Source organism: Acanthaster planci, linkage group LG03 (genome assembly GCF_054643075.1).
Source record: "Acanthaster planci isolate LZ-2023a linkage group LG03, COTS_SCS, whole genome shotgun sequence".
NCBI classification, from domain to species: domain Eukaryota; kingdom Metazoa; phylum Echinodermata; class Asteroidea; order Valvatida; family Acanthasteridae; genus Acanthaster; species Acanthaster planci.
Genome location: NC_141779.1, coordinates 20,396,040 through 20,411,095, shown reverse-complemented (window position 1 = coordinate 20,411,095; position 15,056 = coordinate 20,396,040). Strand labels below are relative to the sequence as shown.

The following is a 15,056-nucleotide window of genomic DNA, read 5'->3' as shown; positions in this document are numbered from 1 at the left end:
AACATTTACTGCAACAAAACCCTTGTCCTCATTCACTTCAATTGCCATTATACATGTACATGTAAGCTATAATTGGTGACAATCAAAGGCCCAGAAGTGTAATACACACGCAAACGCAGTTATCAGTGATCCACAAAATTCTATCATAATTTATTAAAACTGAAAACTGTCTCATACAGACGAGTACTGCATTACTTGTGACACCATGTGCACTTGCAGTACCCAGGTTTGTCGATTTTCACAAGAAAGTCACGATAATCTATCAATTTCCCCTTGGTTAATTCTCTGTCCACCTCGGTTTCCAGCCAGGAAAATTTCCAAGAATTCTTTAATCCTTTGTCCACATTCCGCTCCCCGTCCCTACATGTACCCACTACATGTACCTTGTAAGACATTTTTGATGGACGTCAATGACATCAGACCACCACGAGAACGAAGCACAATGGCAGACGGACACAAGTTATACACAGTTCAAGCAACGACAACATGTGTACAGTACATACACACACCGCGAATGGACAATACGCAGAGTACGGTACATGTACATGTACCGGTACATACATGTACATGTACATTGTACACACAACGATCATACCGCTGGCCGGGCCCCTATGTTTTAACAATGATACCCCTCCGTTCAATGTACTATTACCTATGTACATGTATCTGGCGCATTTCCAGGGGGAGTCACAACGCTAAAGCGTGTGCTATATACCTACATGTAAACTTGTTCAAGTCTTTTGCTTAGTTTCACACCAAATATTGTAGTCTTGGTGTTACATATTGAAAGCATTGACAAATACGGAAATCCGGAAAGTCTCACAGAAATTCTGACAATCCGGACAAATCACACCCCTGATGTACATGTGCACATGTACATGTACCAGTACATGTGCACATGTACACAAACACATTCTTTTCCACAGTGAGAACATACATGTACCAGTACATTGTGAGTCTCTCATTAAAAAATGAGAACAAAATGCAGAAATCTCATTACATGTTGCTGATATTAATAAGCAGAGAGCAAAGAATTGAGGTCAGTAACAGTGCACAGACTGTGCTTACCGGCACAAGTACTGTAGTTCTAATGTACAGGTACATGCATACAACAGGCAGTACATTGTAAAACTACAAACAATGAGTTCCAAGTGTGAACAAGAAATGAGTATACATGTACATGCATGGCGTCTCTTGTGGGGACAGGTTCATGTGTTACACAATAGAGCTACATGTACTGGTACAGCACCTGGTCAGTGTGTGGACCAAAGTGTTTTGAAGTTGTACAGGTGTACATGTACACTGCACTTGCATTTTGTCAAAGTGCTGATGCCATTTTTGAGGAACAATGATTGTATTCAGGTGCTACACGTTCCAATATGTTCAAAGGTCGCTGAGAATTTTCCTGTGGGAAAATTACGACAAATTATAGTAACGATGGATTTGGGTATCAGTACATGTAAATAACGGTACGGTACATGTACCCATACACACCGGTAGTGTTGCAACTACATGTACAGTACATGTACCGGTAACATATGTACATGTGTGTTTGTAAGGCACAAAATGTGTTTTGTGCCTGTTTTGCTAATTTGCTGTTTTGATGACCAGTAGTCATGGTAGTACAGAATGTGGGTAATTCCAGAAATTAGGGGTCCATTTTTTGTCCCCGTCACATCTGACATATGATTTTGTAAGTTCACAACACATTTTCTAATTTCTAAGAGTGACGGATGAATGCAAATTACATGTACTGTACATGTACCTGCCAAACGAATAGTAATTGTTTGAAATCAATCCCAGTGATATTTCCATGCCAAATAACAAAGGTCAGATGTAACAGGGACACGAAAATGTCACACTGTTGCACCCCTAATTTCTGGAATTGCCCATGTACCCTGCTACATGTCATGTACATGTACCGGAATGGCAGTCACTTGAAAAAATCTGTTCATGCTCATACATGTAGAACAAGGTTGGTACCGGTACATGTACATGTATGTGTTGTCATTTTTCCTCAATAAATTTGATAATGGAAAACTACATGTAGTGCCGGTACTGGTCTGAGGGTTATTTTTTTTTTTGGATACATGTAATTTGATGTTTTACTGCCATTTTTTTCAATTTTCTTAATTGTCATTCTTGAAATACGGTACATGTACATTTTATACACATTTCATTGTAAACATTGATCATGGTTGTGTAGTAGTAACTAAATCTACAAACATCCTAGAATCGGGAATATAAAACAATTTTGACAACAGCAGGGGGTCTCCATTAACTCTACCATTATTTACAGCACCGGTAGCGGCATAGGCTGAGGTACAGTATATTAATATTATAACACAAACTGACAAATTTCACCTTGTGAAAGGTTGTCCCAGATCACATCACATACACGTACTGGTATTTCAATCAAAACAGGCAAACTACGGGTACATGTACAAGTACATGTAATGTACATGTACATTATGTACATGTACGTACATGTATGTCGGCCTACATGTACTACAGTACTGTACAGTACGAGAAAATTTTACATAAATGGAATTTTTTTCATACAACCAAAGAATGCATAAATCTGATTATGGTGGAAAACCATCCACAGAGAGCAACAGTGCAGGTATCAGGTGTCCACTGGTTTGTCCCCTGGCGAGGGAAACTGGACAGAATGGAAGTTGGAGCACTGACAACAGCCATACGTGTACAATACTACGGTAATAATCTGCTGGCATCCCCAGGGCAAAGCCCTGGGAAGAGTTCAGCTGCTCTCCTCTTATCCTTGTATTCGGGTCCTTGTGTGATTCTTCAAATCCAGGGTGCTAGAGGTCCTGCTCGGGTCACAAAGATTGCTGAGCGGCTTTTGATCATGTTGATGGGGCAGTCTTCCTTTGGCAAGTGAGCATGCTCACTCAGACTGGCTCATTGTACAATGTACAATGTATGTGCGTGTATACCAGTACATGTCCATGTACATTGCGATTGAAAGTTAACACCAAAATGGGAAAAAAAATTTCACATTTTTTTCTCTTCCCAGGGAATTCCTTTTCATTTCACAAATTGTGAAAAAGTGTGCCAAAAGTGGGAAAATATTTTCACACCTTTTCACACAGGCGGGAAAATATTTTCACAGATTTTAACCTTCAAATGCGACGTACATGTACATATACATGTACTTTATGTGCAGGTATGTGTGTACTGTACATGTACAGCCATGTGTTCATGAATATGGCAACGTGTCGTTACCGACAGATGTTCTGTAGGGGATATCTAAATCATGAGAAATGATGAGATACAGCATGGCCTAATGCGCTTTGGGATGGTGTCGATACTGTACATGTATGTACCGGGGGGGAGACCGTAGCTTTAAGAGACAGGAATGCATGGTCGGTTGTGGGGACAGAAGAAAATTTTGCTGAAGGAAGGGTTCCCCAGGGAGCTGATGAAGATTAAGCAGCGAAGAAAACTCATATTGCACAACTACATGTAAATGTACCATACAGGTGTGGTACATGTACCGTACATGTACAGTTCACAAGCATTGCTGACTGCGCCAAAAGGCCTACCAGGCACTGGTAACATACATGTAGCTTTGTTCAGGATTTAATTCACACTACATACCATACATGTACATCGATAAGGTACATGTACGAGCATGTTTGCTATCAGTACTTGAAGGGTGAGGTATTTGGAGAAACTTGTATCAAGTTCTCCCCCCCCTGAAAAAAAAACCCAAACAAATTTTTGTACTACAGTAGTTCGACCACTTATGAGGCCTGATCAATGTACATGTACACTCGTGTACACTTATGTGTAATCTCAAGCCACATTGTGTATTTTGTGGTCTTCTTTCAACAGTTCCGGTACATACATACATACACCTATACATGTATAGATCAATGCAAAGGTTAAACATCTAAAAGGCCAATAACGGCCAAAAATGACCGACGTTGTACCGGGTACCTTGAATCAGTGAGGTAGTCCACCTCACATTTACCGGTAATACTAATAACATGGGCAACGGGGCCAGGCTGAATGTTGAGCAGTATGATGACTTGGGAGCAACCGGTTAAGTTGACCTGTGCATTGTGCAGTGTATCTGCACATCTTTAGATGCACGAATAGCAACTGCCACTGGGAATTCAAAAGAGAAAAGAGAAAACCTTTGAGGTGGCACAAAAGTGGCACCAAAGTTTCTTTTTTATCTTTCATTTTTTTAAAGTGGCAAACTTGTACGAAATTACACGCAAGTTACCAGTAAACATTAAACATTCTCTCAAATCATTACCTTCTTTATCTGTGTTTGTTAGAAAACTGAGAACTTAGCTGCTGGACTCATATATTCCTAAATCCTATTTATTTGTGCTCTATTAATGCGGTGTTGTTTCACACGTGTTTGTTCTGTCTTGTTCCTCATTTGTCTGTCCTACATGTATGTTAGATTATACTGTATGGTTGTCAGCTTGGGTACAAAAACATTCCTGCTTCACCTTAAACCTAAATGTTGTCATCTAATATAATCCTATTTTATGTAATACGTTACTCAATTTAATGACCAGATACCAGTGTATTCAGTGTATTAAGTAATTAATGTGAACATGTTTGGTCACATAGTAAAGAATGACAACACTGAAATACATGTAAATGTTTCATCCTCGTTATCAAAACATGCTTCTACCGTACATGTACATGTCTACACGTATATAGCACTTTATGTAAATGAAATGTACTGTACGTGTACATGTACACTGTATGTATTTGGCCAACAATGTAACCCCTGCATAACATGCATAGTGCCATATGTACATGTACTTCTACCTGTGTACATGTACCATACCATTGTACATGTACTTGACCATGCTGTAAACATGAACAATTTTTTTTTTCAAAAGGGTTGCAAGGCATTTTTGTAAGAAAGACTATTTAAAGGTCCTTTTGTAAATTGTGTAAACTTGCTGTTGTTTGGCTTGCTTGGAGAATAGCCCAAGCACATGTACATGTACACACTGGTACGGTACCTGTCCATGTACACGTACATGTACTGGTACATGCTCCATTTATCCAGGGTACCGGGTATGTACATGTACATAAATTACAGGCTCCCACCCTGCCCAAAATAAATCTTATTACATGTACATGCCTATCAAAAATGAGGTCCGTAGGCTGCATTTTGGAAAATGTGAATTTCCGCTTGGACTATCTCCATTTGCCACAAAAACTGATCTAAAGTTACCTCAATTAACATAAAATTACAAAATTATTTAGTCGATTATATAGTAACAGTAATGGACACACAACTGCATGTACATGTACAATGCATGCCACCATTCATGTTTTATTGCTAGTAAACAACGAGAAACATCCAACAATGTTTGTATACATGTACAGTACAGGCACTACATCCTGTACATGGTACTGGTACATGTACATGTACATAAGCCTTGTGTTGCAGCGAGAAATTTTGTGGAAACAGGCTTGTTTCCAGGGGTGACAACCTTAAATTACTGGTACAAGTACGATACGTGTACCGCATGTGTGCATGAGCATGAAAAATAGCTACTAGTACCTGTACTCATAAACACCATGTTCATGTACATGTAGACTAGAGATCAAGTTCTGTGAATTACGGTAACTCACAGAAATCTTCTTGCTCTAAACCCAGCAAGAAATGAGACAGAGTGGTACCCCCTACTCCGGTACATGTCCAATCCCTATGTATGTATACACTTTAGACTACTGTTACCTACGACTACTGGTAACACATCCCCCTGCATGTGGATGTCTGACATGTCTGAAAAGAATTCTTGGGATTCCATTGAAATAATGACCAACACAAAGGGGGGGGTTCTCTGTCTCATATCTTGCTTCGTGCTGGTACATGTACTATCTTGTTCCATCGATGCAAAACTACAGAGCAGCACGTGTAACAGGTGTAATGATGCCTTACTGATACATGACAGGGATGCAGATACCAGTAATGTTGCAGCACGGCAGGAACCAGTGGGCATTGCGTTGAGCATTATTGCGCATGTTTTCATCATCCTGATACATGTACAGTGTACTAGCAAACCGTGAAGGGACCTTGTAAAAACAACGGAAGTTCCTCCTCAAAAGTTGTGAATGAAAGTACAGTAGGCAAACGCATACATGAAAATACCTGTCCAACGTTCACAAAGTTGTTGAGGTGTTTCACGAAGAAAAAAAGACAAAGGATTTTTTTTCATTTCATTTCTTTTTTCACTTGCCGATAAATACATGCACATGTATTTTAGGGTCCTGCTGAAAAATGAGGGTCAGTCATCAGGAAACCAGAAGAAAAACTATTTTGGGGGCCATAGCCTGCAATACTTGTTTGCTAACAATTACACGGGGTACGCACCCTGTATAACCATCCATATACATGTACATGTACATGGATAGTTATACAGCGTTATGTACATGTGTTATGTACATCTACATGCTGCTCTGTTGCTGGCAAAATATTTTGATAATAATCATGCTGAACTCTTTAGAGGAGAAGTACGGTACATGTAAATAAAGGGTTATGTACATGTACATACATGTATGTACACTGTACCGGTGTGTACATGTACACGTACTTGTACAAGGAAAATGACTGAGACCGGAAATGTGCTGTGGGTATGTAGAACAAATTTATACAGATCATGTACGTACATGTACATGTAGTGACAATTCTGATCCTCCCTCAAAGAATCATGGATTCCAAAATGATTCCAAAATGGCACAAAAGTTACAGTTGCCTTTTCAAAGTTTAAAACTTGTACAAGTACATGTAATTTGTGATGTCAGATTTGCTACATGCAGAACACACTGTAGGGTTTTTCCACATCTTCAGGCTTTGAGGGGAAAAAGTGCATTTGTTCGTTGTACACACAAACCAGGAGAAAATGTTCACACTACATGTACTGTACATGATGTACTGATACTTGTAAATTAAATTAAAACTGACAAAGAATTACAACATTTCAAAATCATGACATCACTGATTATGGAACACATTGCTAAAAGATACATGTACATGTACACTGAAATCCTGCAAAGGATATCAGTTTTAGAAATGACACCAAGAAAGATTTCTGTACTGGTTGTTCTTTAGTAGGAAAAGAAAAATTACTACAAAAAATGTTAACGTGTATGTACATGTACAGTGTAGTTTAAAAACCATCAACCATCGTTGAAGGCAATTTCATATGGCAGGTTCTACGAAATATGAGTCATTAGATAATAATGAAATTGGGGTGTACTTATTCCCAAAATTAATTGACAATGTCTGATGAAATGAGAGGAGTCATGACTGATATATCTCATTCTGGAACACTGATGTTGGTGCTCATCCTTCTTGATTGGAGCTGAAAAATTTAAGCCTTGAATGTCAGCATTTTGACTGACACAAACAACCTATACATCTTAGCCACCTAAAAATTAACAGGAAGTAATACTCTAGTCATTCCTAATGAAATCTTTGAATAGATTTGTAAGCAGTAACAGATGTTTATGTATTTTGAAACATAACCACAAATTTACAACATGCTTCTCTCAGATTATCAAGTTCAGAAGTCGGCAACTGTGAATATCATGCCATCCCATCAAAGATGTCAACACTTACTGGTAAAAACCAGCAAAGAAAATCAAAATGATGCTCAACATGAGCTTAACAAAAGAGTACAAGAAAGGCCACAAACCATCATCCTTTCCCGACTTAAACAATCACATTTTGGTGGAGTGTGTGTACATTTCCATAAATGGTAGACACATGTAAAATGTACATGTACATGTATACTGGTATGTTATTGTACCACGTACAGTACTGGTGAGAGTAATGTACATGTAGCAGTACATGTATCATGTACCGGTAAGCAGTGTTGTACTCGTACTCAGAACTCATACTCGAGTACTACTCCAGTACCGTTTTCAGAGTACTCGTACTTGTACTTGGACGTCCAAGTACTTGAACTCGGACATCTAAGTACTTGTACTCGAACTACACATGTACAGTTCTTGTACTCGGGCTACAAAATACTCAGAACTCGACATCCAAAAATTGTACTCGAGCATCAAAGTACTCGTACTCGATTAACAGTACTCGATAACAAAATCCTTTAAGTTAACTTACCACGGCCGTTAAAATAAGGTACAAAAATATCGACTCCAATGACCCGATATTCAATACGGTTCTGACAAAGAGAAGGCCGAACGTGGGACCATTAACGTATATGACCCATTCGCCGTCTGTGTGTGTACTTAACCAATGTACGCAAATTATATTGTGGTACTCCAGAATGGTCCCGCGATTTACTTGGGCATTGGTAGTCTAGTTCCTGGACCCGAAAATTCTAACAACGCACCTAGCATACAGAAAATCACAGGCATGTGAATAATTGAGTCTGGAAAATAGACTTCGCCGCGCCGTGCACGTTGTGTCAACTGCTGCAACGCACGTGTAGTAACCATGACATTGCTAGCCAGATCACTTGTTCTTGTAGCCATGCCATCTGCATTCAGTGTTTCTTTTACACAGTGGCAGGTCTTAGAGTCTCTACATGTAAATGAAGACAAAACTACTTTTGAATTAGAAGTACTTGTACTGGTACTCGGAAGTGTACTTGTACTCGAAAACCAGTACTTGTACTCGGCAGTCAAAGTACTCGACAGTACTTGGTACTCGGAAAAAAGTACTCGACTACAACACTGCCAGTAAGTGACGCAGATGCATTTATGCACCTTCTTAAAACTCCAGAACATGGACTTGGACTGTAGAAATGTTGTACGAGTCCATTGCTGTTGCTCCCACTGTGGAGAAGGCTAAGCCAAATATTACAAGAAGTTGTAGGCATCGAAAAATTAATCCCCCTCCCCCAAAAATCAACTACCGGTAGATGTGCAAACTGTACATGTACATCAATGCACCTGTTTACCATTTTGCACTACTTGCAAATGTATTGATATTATAGCAGAGTCCCATGATTCTGAGCAACACACCGTACGCTACTCAAGATGTACATGTACCGGACATTTTGTGACCCCTGACCCATACAGTTTATTGTGCAAACACTACATGTACACCATACATGTACTTGTACATGATCTATTCAAGTATTCACATTGTGTTTTGGTTTATTTTTTCAAGGCGCTTACTGATGTGTGTCAGTAATATACTCTGCAGCTTTCAGCAATACTAGTACTGTACACTGTACATACGTACTCGTAGGTACACGTACATGAATATGTGTAGTTTAATATTGCTTTCCATTTACAATGCACAGTCTGTACTGGTACTGGGTACGGTACATACCGTACATGTACACTGTACATGTACAGTGTACATGTACAGTGTACCTGTTTTCTGTTTTCAATACCTGAACACCTGAACACGGGGGATTCACAAAAGTGTGCCTCCAAGACTTGAAGAGTTTGCAACGTGTTGGCCAATCACGATGCAGGAAATCTGTCGACCCAATGCACGTTTGACAAGGGTCGACCATGGGGTCCACAGATTGTGCTTGGCCAACACGTTGCAAACTCTTGGGGGCGCACTATTGTGAATTGCCCGTATTATTGATCACTTTTTTGACTGACATGTACCAGTAGTACTAGTACAGTGCATGCTCATTTACGTTATTTTCCAGATAACCTTATCGTCCTCAGTCTTCATTTCAATGATTAAATGGTTGGCAGTGAAAGCTGTGCCAGGTGATGGCAAATGGCAGCACACTGGCACATTTTTCTCTTTCACTTCCCACTGTAAGTGAACCCCCTGCACTTCAATCACCAGGGGAGGGGGTGTGTGCGCTAGCAATCTGGATAGGGCAACCCTGGTGTTTGGACTGCTGAACTGTGCACATTGCTGCAATGCTGCCCCGGCTCACCCTGAAGGAAAGAGTCAGTGATGTGCGCGATATCTTCCTTGGCTCTATGCGAATACCGAGCCAAGCCGGATGGGAAAAACAGATGAAGAATGCATCCTGGTTTCATGATCCAGCATGTACATTTACACATACCGGTATGTACATGTACGGTACATGCATGAAAATGTAGACTTGCAATGGAAACTTTGAGCCAGTCATAAAAACCAGGGCCAAATAAACAATCACGGATTACTGTAAACCATTTGTGACCTTGGAGGCCTCGGACCCAGTGAAAGTGCAACAAAATTTTGGTGGTACATGTACATGGTGGGCATTTCCATTTTTTATATATTGGAAAAAACCTGACCTTCTTACAGACTGAAAGTTTGGACTGGGGGACATTTAGACTATTACCGTACCTTTGGCAGCTTACACCCTGACACACATAGTTTATGATGGAGCTCCAGTGAGGGAGACCCAAAACTGCTGTAATAAAAATACCCCAAACTCGTAACTGGAATGACCTCGCAAAAACCAAGGCTTGCCTGCAGTTTTGATCCTGACACAGAAACAACATGTACATTCTGCAAGGATAGAAATATTTGGCCCTTAAAACACTTACTGTCCCATGGGAAACTGGGCAGCACTTTAAAGTTTTCAACAGAATTGAGTTACAAGGAGAAGAGCAATGAGGAAATGAGCTGAACCATAAGAGGTACATCATGGGGAGTGTACATGTAGGAAGCGACTTAATACTAGCCCGTGAAACCTGGTGCGCTACTTTTTTTCAGTAGCTGGGGTGACCAATGATTCATGAAGAGGGCACAATGCAATACACCATTTGAGACATTTCAAAAACGGAATCCATTACGTCGCTTCGATAGCTTAGTTAGTAGTGATTTGAACTACAGATCCATAGTCTCTGGTTCGAATCCGACCCATTTGCGCTATTTATTTTCCAATTTTATCATTGTGTTTGGGATTTCCTTTTTCAATTGATGCAGAAACAGAGTCCAAGCATGAACCCTCTAAGAGTCTTGAGAAAAATAGCAGACCAGGTTTCACGGGTTAGTATCTAGTCACTTCCGTACATGTACAGTGTATGGCTGAACCAAGCTCCAATTGCAATGATTTCATGCATACATGTACAGTACATGTACATGTATACAAATGTACATGTACATGCGCCGGTACTTGTACATGTGTAATATTCCATTCCTATTCATTAAATTGTCTTTCACGTGCCTCAGATTCTGACAAAAACATGAACGAGTTTGCGAACATGTTCATGTACCGGATACATACATGTACATGTAGAGTATATGCCATTAATTTGGCCTTGTCAAACTGTCAATAATCATACATTCGCCTACACATGTACATGTATACAATCAGCCTTATTAATGATGCACATTTTTGTAATACTGGTAGCGATACATGTATGTATGTGAACATATAAATGTGTACATGTACATAACTTACATGTATGGGTATTCCAGAAATTAGGAGTCCATTTTTTGTGTCCCTGTCACATCTGACATAAGATTTTGTAAGTTCAGAGCACATTTTCTAATTTCCAAAAGTAATGAATTAATGCAAATTACCTGCCAATTAAATAGTAACATAGTTTGAAATCAATTCCGGTGATTGTCAAATAACAAAGTTCAGGTGTAACAGGGACACACAAATGTCCCACTTTTGGACCCCTAATTTCTGGATTTACCTTTATTCTCCAGACAGTCTCTAATGTTTGGTACCATTTTACCTCTTTCCCTACTGAGCACTGCATAATATTACTAACAAACTACTAGTATCTGCCATGTTCCACGGTGCTATATGTATATTTGTGTTTATTTTGTACATGTATTCGTAGTTGTTGAAGAGACAATCCATTTTCCGTCAACAACACTGTGACCAACCCACCCCATCAGCATTATTCTTTTTCATTTTCACTGGAAAAATACCACTTGTGAACGAGACAAGAAACATGTTACTGGCCAAATTTTTAAGAATGAAACTTTCAAACTTCTTAAACACTGCCAATATTGACTCTTAGAAGTTACATACATGTACGCTATTTATTTGACACTTTGCTCTCAATTTCATGATGGCAGAGCGGTACATGTACAGTATGTCAACACTGACTGTTCAGGTGATCCTGCACCTGTATCAAAAGAAGCACGACACAGACGGTTTGTCAACTTCCCATGCATTGGGAAGCCAATATTATTGATTATCTACGGTATATGCACATGAACTCTCAAATCACATTATTTGAGGCGAGATCTAAGGAAACTGACAAACAGGGGTGAGGGGGAGTGGGGGAGTGGCTCAGGTGTTTCTTTGTGAGAACGTGCCTCATAATGATTTCCAATACTTTGTCAGCACATTTCATTGATTTATCACACCAAGAGCACCTGCAGTATCCTCGCTTACCGATTTTAAAAAAATGAAATCACAACATTGATGTTTTCCCTCTTACACTGCCTCTTTTTCGACCTTACTTTTGAGCCATGAAAACATTCACTTTTGAACACGGCGACAGTGCTGGTACATGTACATGTAAGTGCATGGCACATGTTCACTGCTAGGAACTGTGTTGGGTCCTTACCGTTTATCACCATATCCCCCTACAGCCCCTGCAGTTCAGCAGCATTTTATTGCATTCCAGCGGGAGTAACAACACTAGAATGCATCCCACACCTCAACTTGCACTAGAAAATAAGCCCCGCCAAATAGAAAATCTTTGCAGTACATGAATGTACAATTTCCAAAAACTCCAGACGAAATTCACCCCTACGTTGTGTTAGTAAACTGCACCTACCTCCGGGGCCATCCCGTCTCAGGAGAATCTTCTGGAGCAGCAGGTCAAATGGTCCGCCTCCCTGGATGAGTCGGTCCAGGACTGAGGACTGGCTCTGCAGCAGCTTCTGAACATCCGAGGACGGACATTTATTCGATCCCATGGCTGTGACTGCCAACCTTCAGCTAGCAGGCTATATACCCAGGAGTGATGTCACTTGTGTGTGAGGTCTAGAAGGTAGACACAACATCTGAAAAGTTAAGTCGAAATAAAAGAACAAAGGACTTGAGAAGTTTTCTGAGGGCACAGCCTTGACCATCTGCCAGGAATTTCAAAGCATTTTTGTACTTTTTGTAATTTTTCAGTTCTCAAAACAAAATGGCATGTCACTGGCACAGGTACACGTACTGGTACCCTGTACATGTAGCTGACAACTTTCACACATACATGTACAGGTATACATGTACATGTAATGTACCAGTATATGACTGTCATCTAAATGACATTGATTCTCATCTTACACATACATGTACATCTGTGACAAAAGCAAATGGTACTGTTGTGTGATTACTTGCACTATCGGTATATAAGCTGAACACCATTCTTTACATGTAGGCACAGAGTAATTCACAGAATTTGAGGAAGAATCTTTTCAGAACGGGAAATACCGGTAAGTGTGTGGTACAGTACATGTAAAGTTCCGGATTTCCCACAGGCTTGATCAATAGGTGCTATTGACTGTGTGCATCATGTACACATACGAGTACATGTACAGGCACATGCACAGGGGATTCACTGATCATGCCCAAAAACAGCACTTGCAGTACAGCGCCAGACTTGATACCATTGAGGCTAAATGCTCAGAGATGAAAATAATATTTTATAAAGTCTTCTTTTCCCTGTCTTGCCAGAGGTGCTTCATGAATCAGCATAAATCAAACAAAGATGCACAAATACATGTACAAGTCAGAAAACGACGAAACAAATATTGAGGAAGTCATCTACCGGTACTACATCTAGGCCGACTTCCTTTGTGTAAACAAATAAATATCATGCACCAGGGAGCACAAGTATACAGGGTTAAAAGGGGAAAAAGGGTTAGGCCTATTGGCTTACACGAATTCAAAGTATGAATCAAATATTTACATAATGCCAGCACATAAAACCAACCATAACAAATGACAGGTTCAGAATGATTGGGTCAGTGCTTTGTACATGTAAGAATAACGGACAAAAGATGGCTGATATGTCACCGACAGGAAAAATGAGCAATGTCTGTGTATGAAACCCTTACTGTAAAAAAGTAAGGACCTCTCGCCCGTTGGGTGATGTAAATGGACTAGTACCGGTATTTCATAACTGTGTAGATTTACTGACAAGCCTTATCAGCTCCAAGCAGGAACAAAAGAGGGCGCGTTTTGAAATGAAATTGACAGTCCTTTGGTATGAACTCACAGCATAGGTGTGCACGTTTATGCACGTTTGACACAGAGCACGCTGAGTACAGGCCATGAATTTAGCCTGGAATGAATGATTTTCACGTGCATGCCGAATGCCATGTACGCGTGCAAGAACCCAGTTGGAAAAATAGCCTAGTAGTCTATCTTTTGCCATTGCTAGCCTGGTGAGGGTGCACTTCAGCTCTGGGCGGATTGCAAATCCCAAATTGCTGGTTTTGCACAACGGTAGAACATGTAGGCCCAGAGAGGCTTTAACAGTGCCCTTTTTTCCTTCCCACAGTGCCTGTCTACCATTCAAAATCACTCATCATGCAGTAAGGCTTATCACATAACACGTGACACAGACACATGTAGGCTAGCCCAGGTTGGACGTCGACTACATTGCATTGCGACTAACGTCCGGGGTATAAAAGTTCTCCTACAATGCAACATTTTTTACAATGGTTTTTGTCACATGTGTACCTGGTGAAGACAGCTCAAATGTTGTTCACAAGTGTCTTGTTTCCTGAATTCCATAAATGCTGTGTTGAAATTACTGAATACGCCCACGGACAACGTATTTTGCAGGAAATTTAGCGTAACTCGACGCTTTTCGTCATGAACGATCTACATTCGTCTAGTACCTGTATGCGTACTTGCCATGATTTGCACATGCATGAAATGCATAGTAACCAACTGCCTCTCATACATGCGCGGAGGAGCTGTGGGCATGAAGAATTCACAGATAAACCGTGTCCGAAACAGGCTTCCAAAAGCTATGCATGGCTGGGTCTGTTGTCTGCACGTCTCCAAGCATTTCCAATGGAGCAAAGACCTAGCCCTACATGTACATGTAGCTCTAGACAACATAACTGACAGAATGTGGGCTGAGCTTGGAGGTCATTTTGCACATGCACAAATGCGGACTAGTACTAGACGAACGTAGAT

At 40.3% G+C, this 15,056-nt stretch overlaps 1 protein-coding gene across 6 annotated transcripts in view; it reads right to left on the bottom strand.

Moving 5' to 3' along the window:
• LOC110990965 (uncharacterized) overlaps positions 1–15,056 on the bottom strand; it is a 33,884-nt gene that overhangs the window by 18,084 nt on the left and 744 nt on the right. For 3 of the 6 annotated variants that reach the window (XM_022256054.2, XM_022256049.2, XM_022256059.2), the window contains one exon: positions 12,691–12,899. In XM_022256054.2, the coding sequence (XP_022111746.1) occupies positions 12,691–12,832 (142 nt within the window). In that variant the 5' untranslated portion in view covers positions 12,833–12,899. Of the gene's footprint in view, positions 1–12,690; positions 12,920–15,056 lie in introns of all 6 variants that reach the window. The other 3 variants (XM_022256044.2, XM_022256033.2, XM_022256040.2) reach the window with 1 other exon arrangement.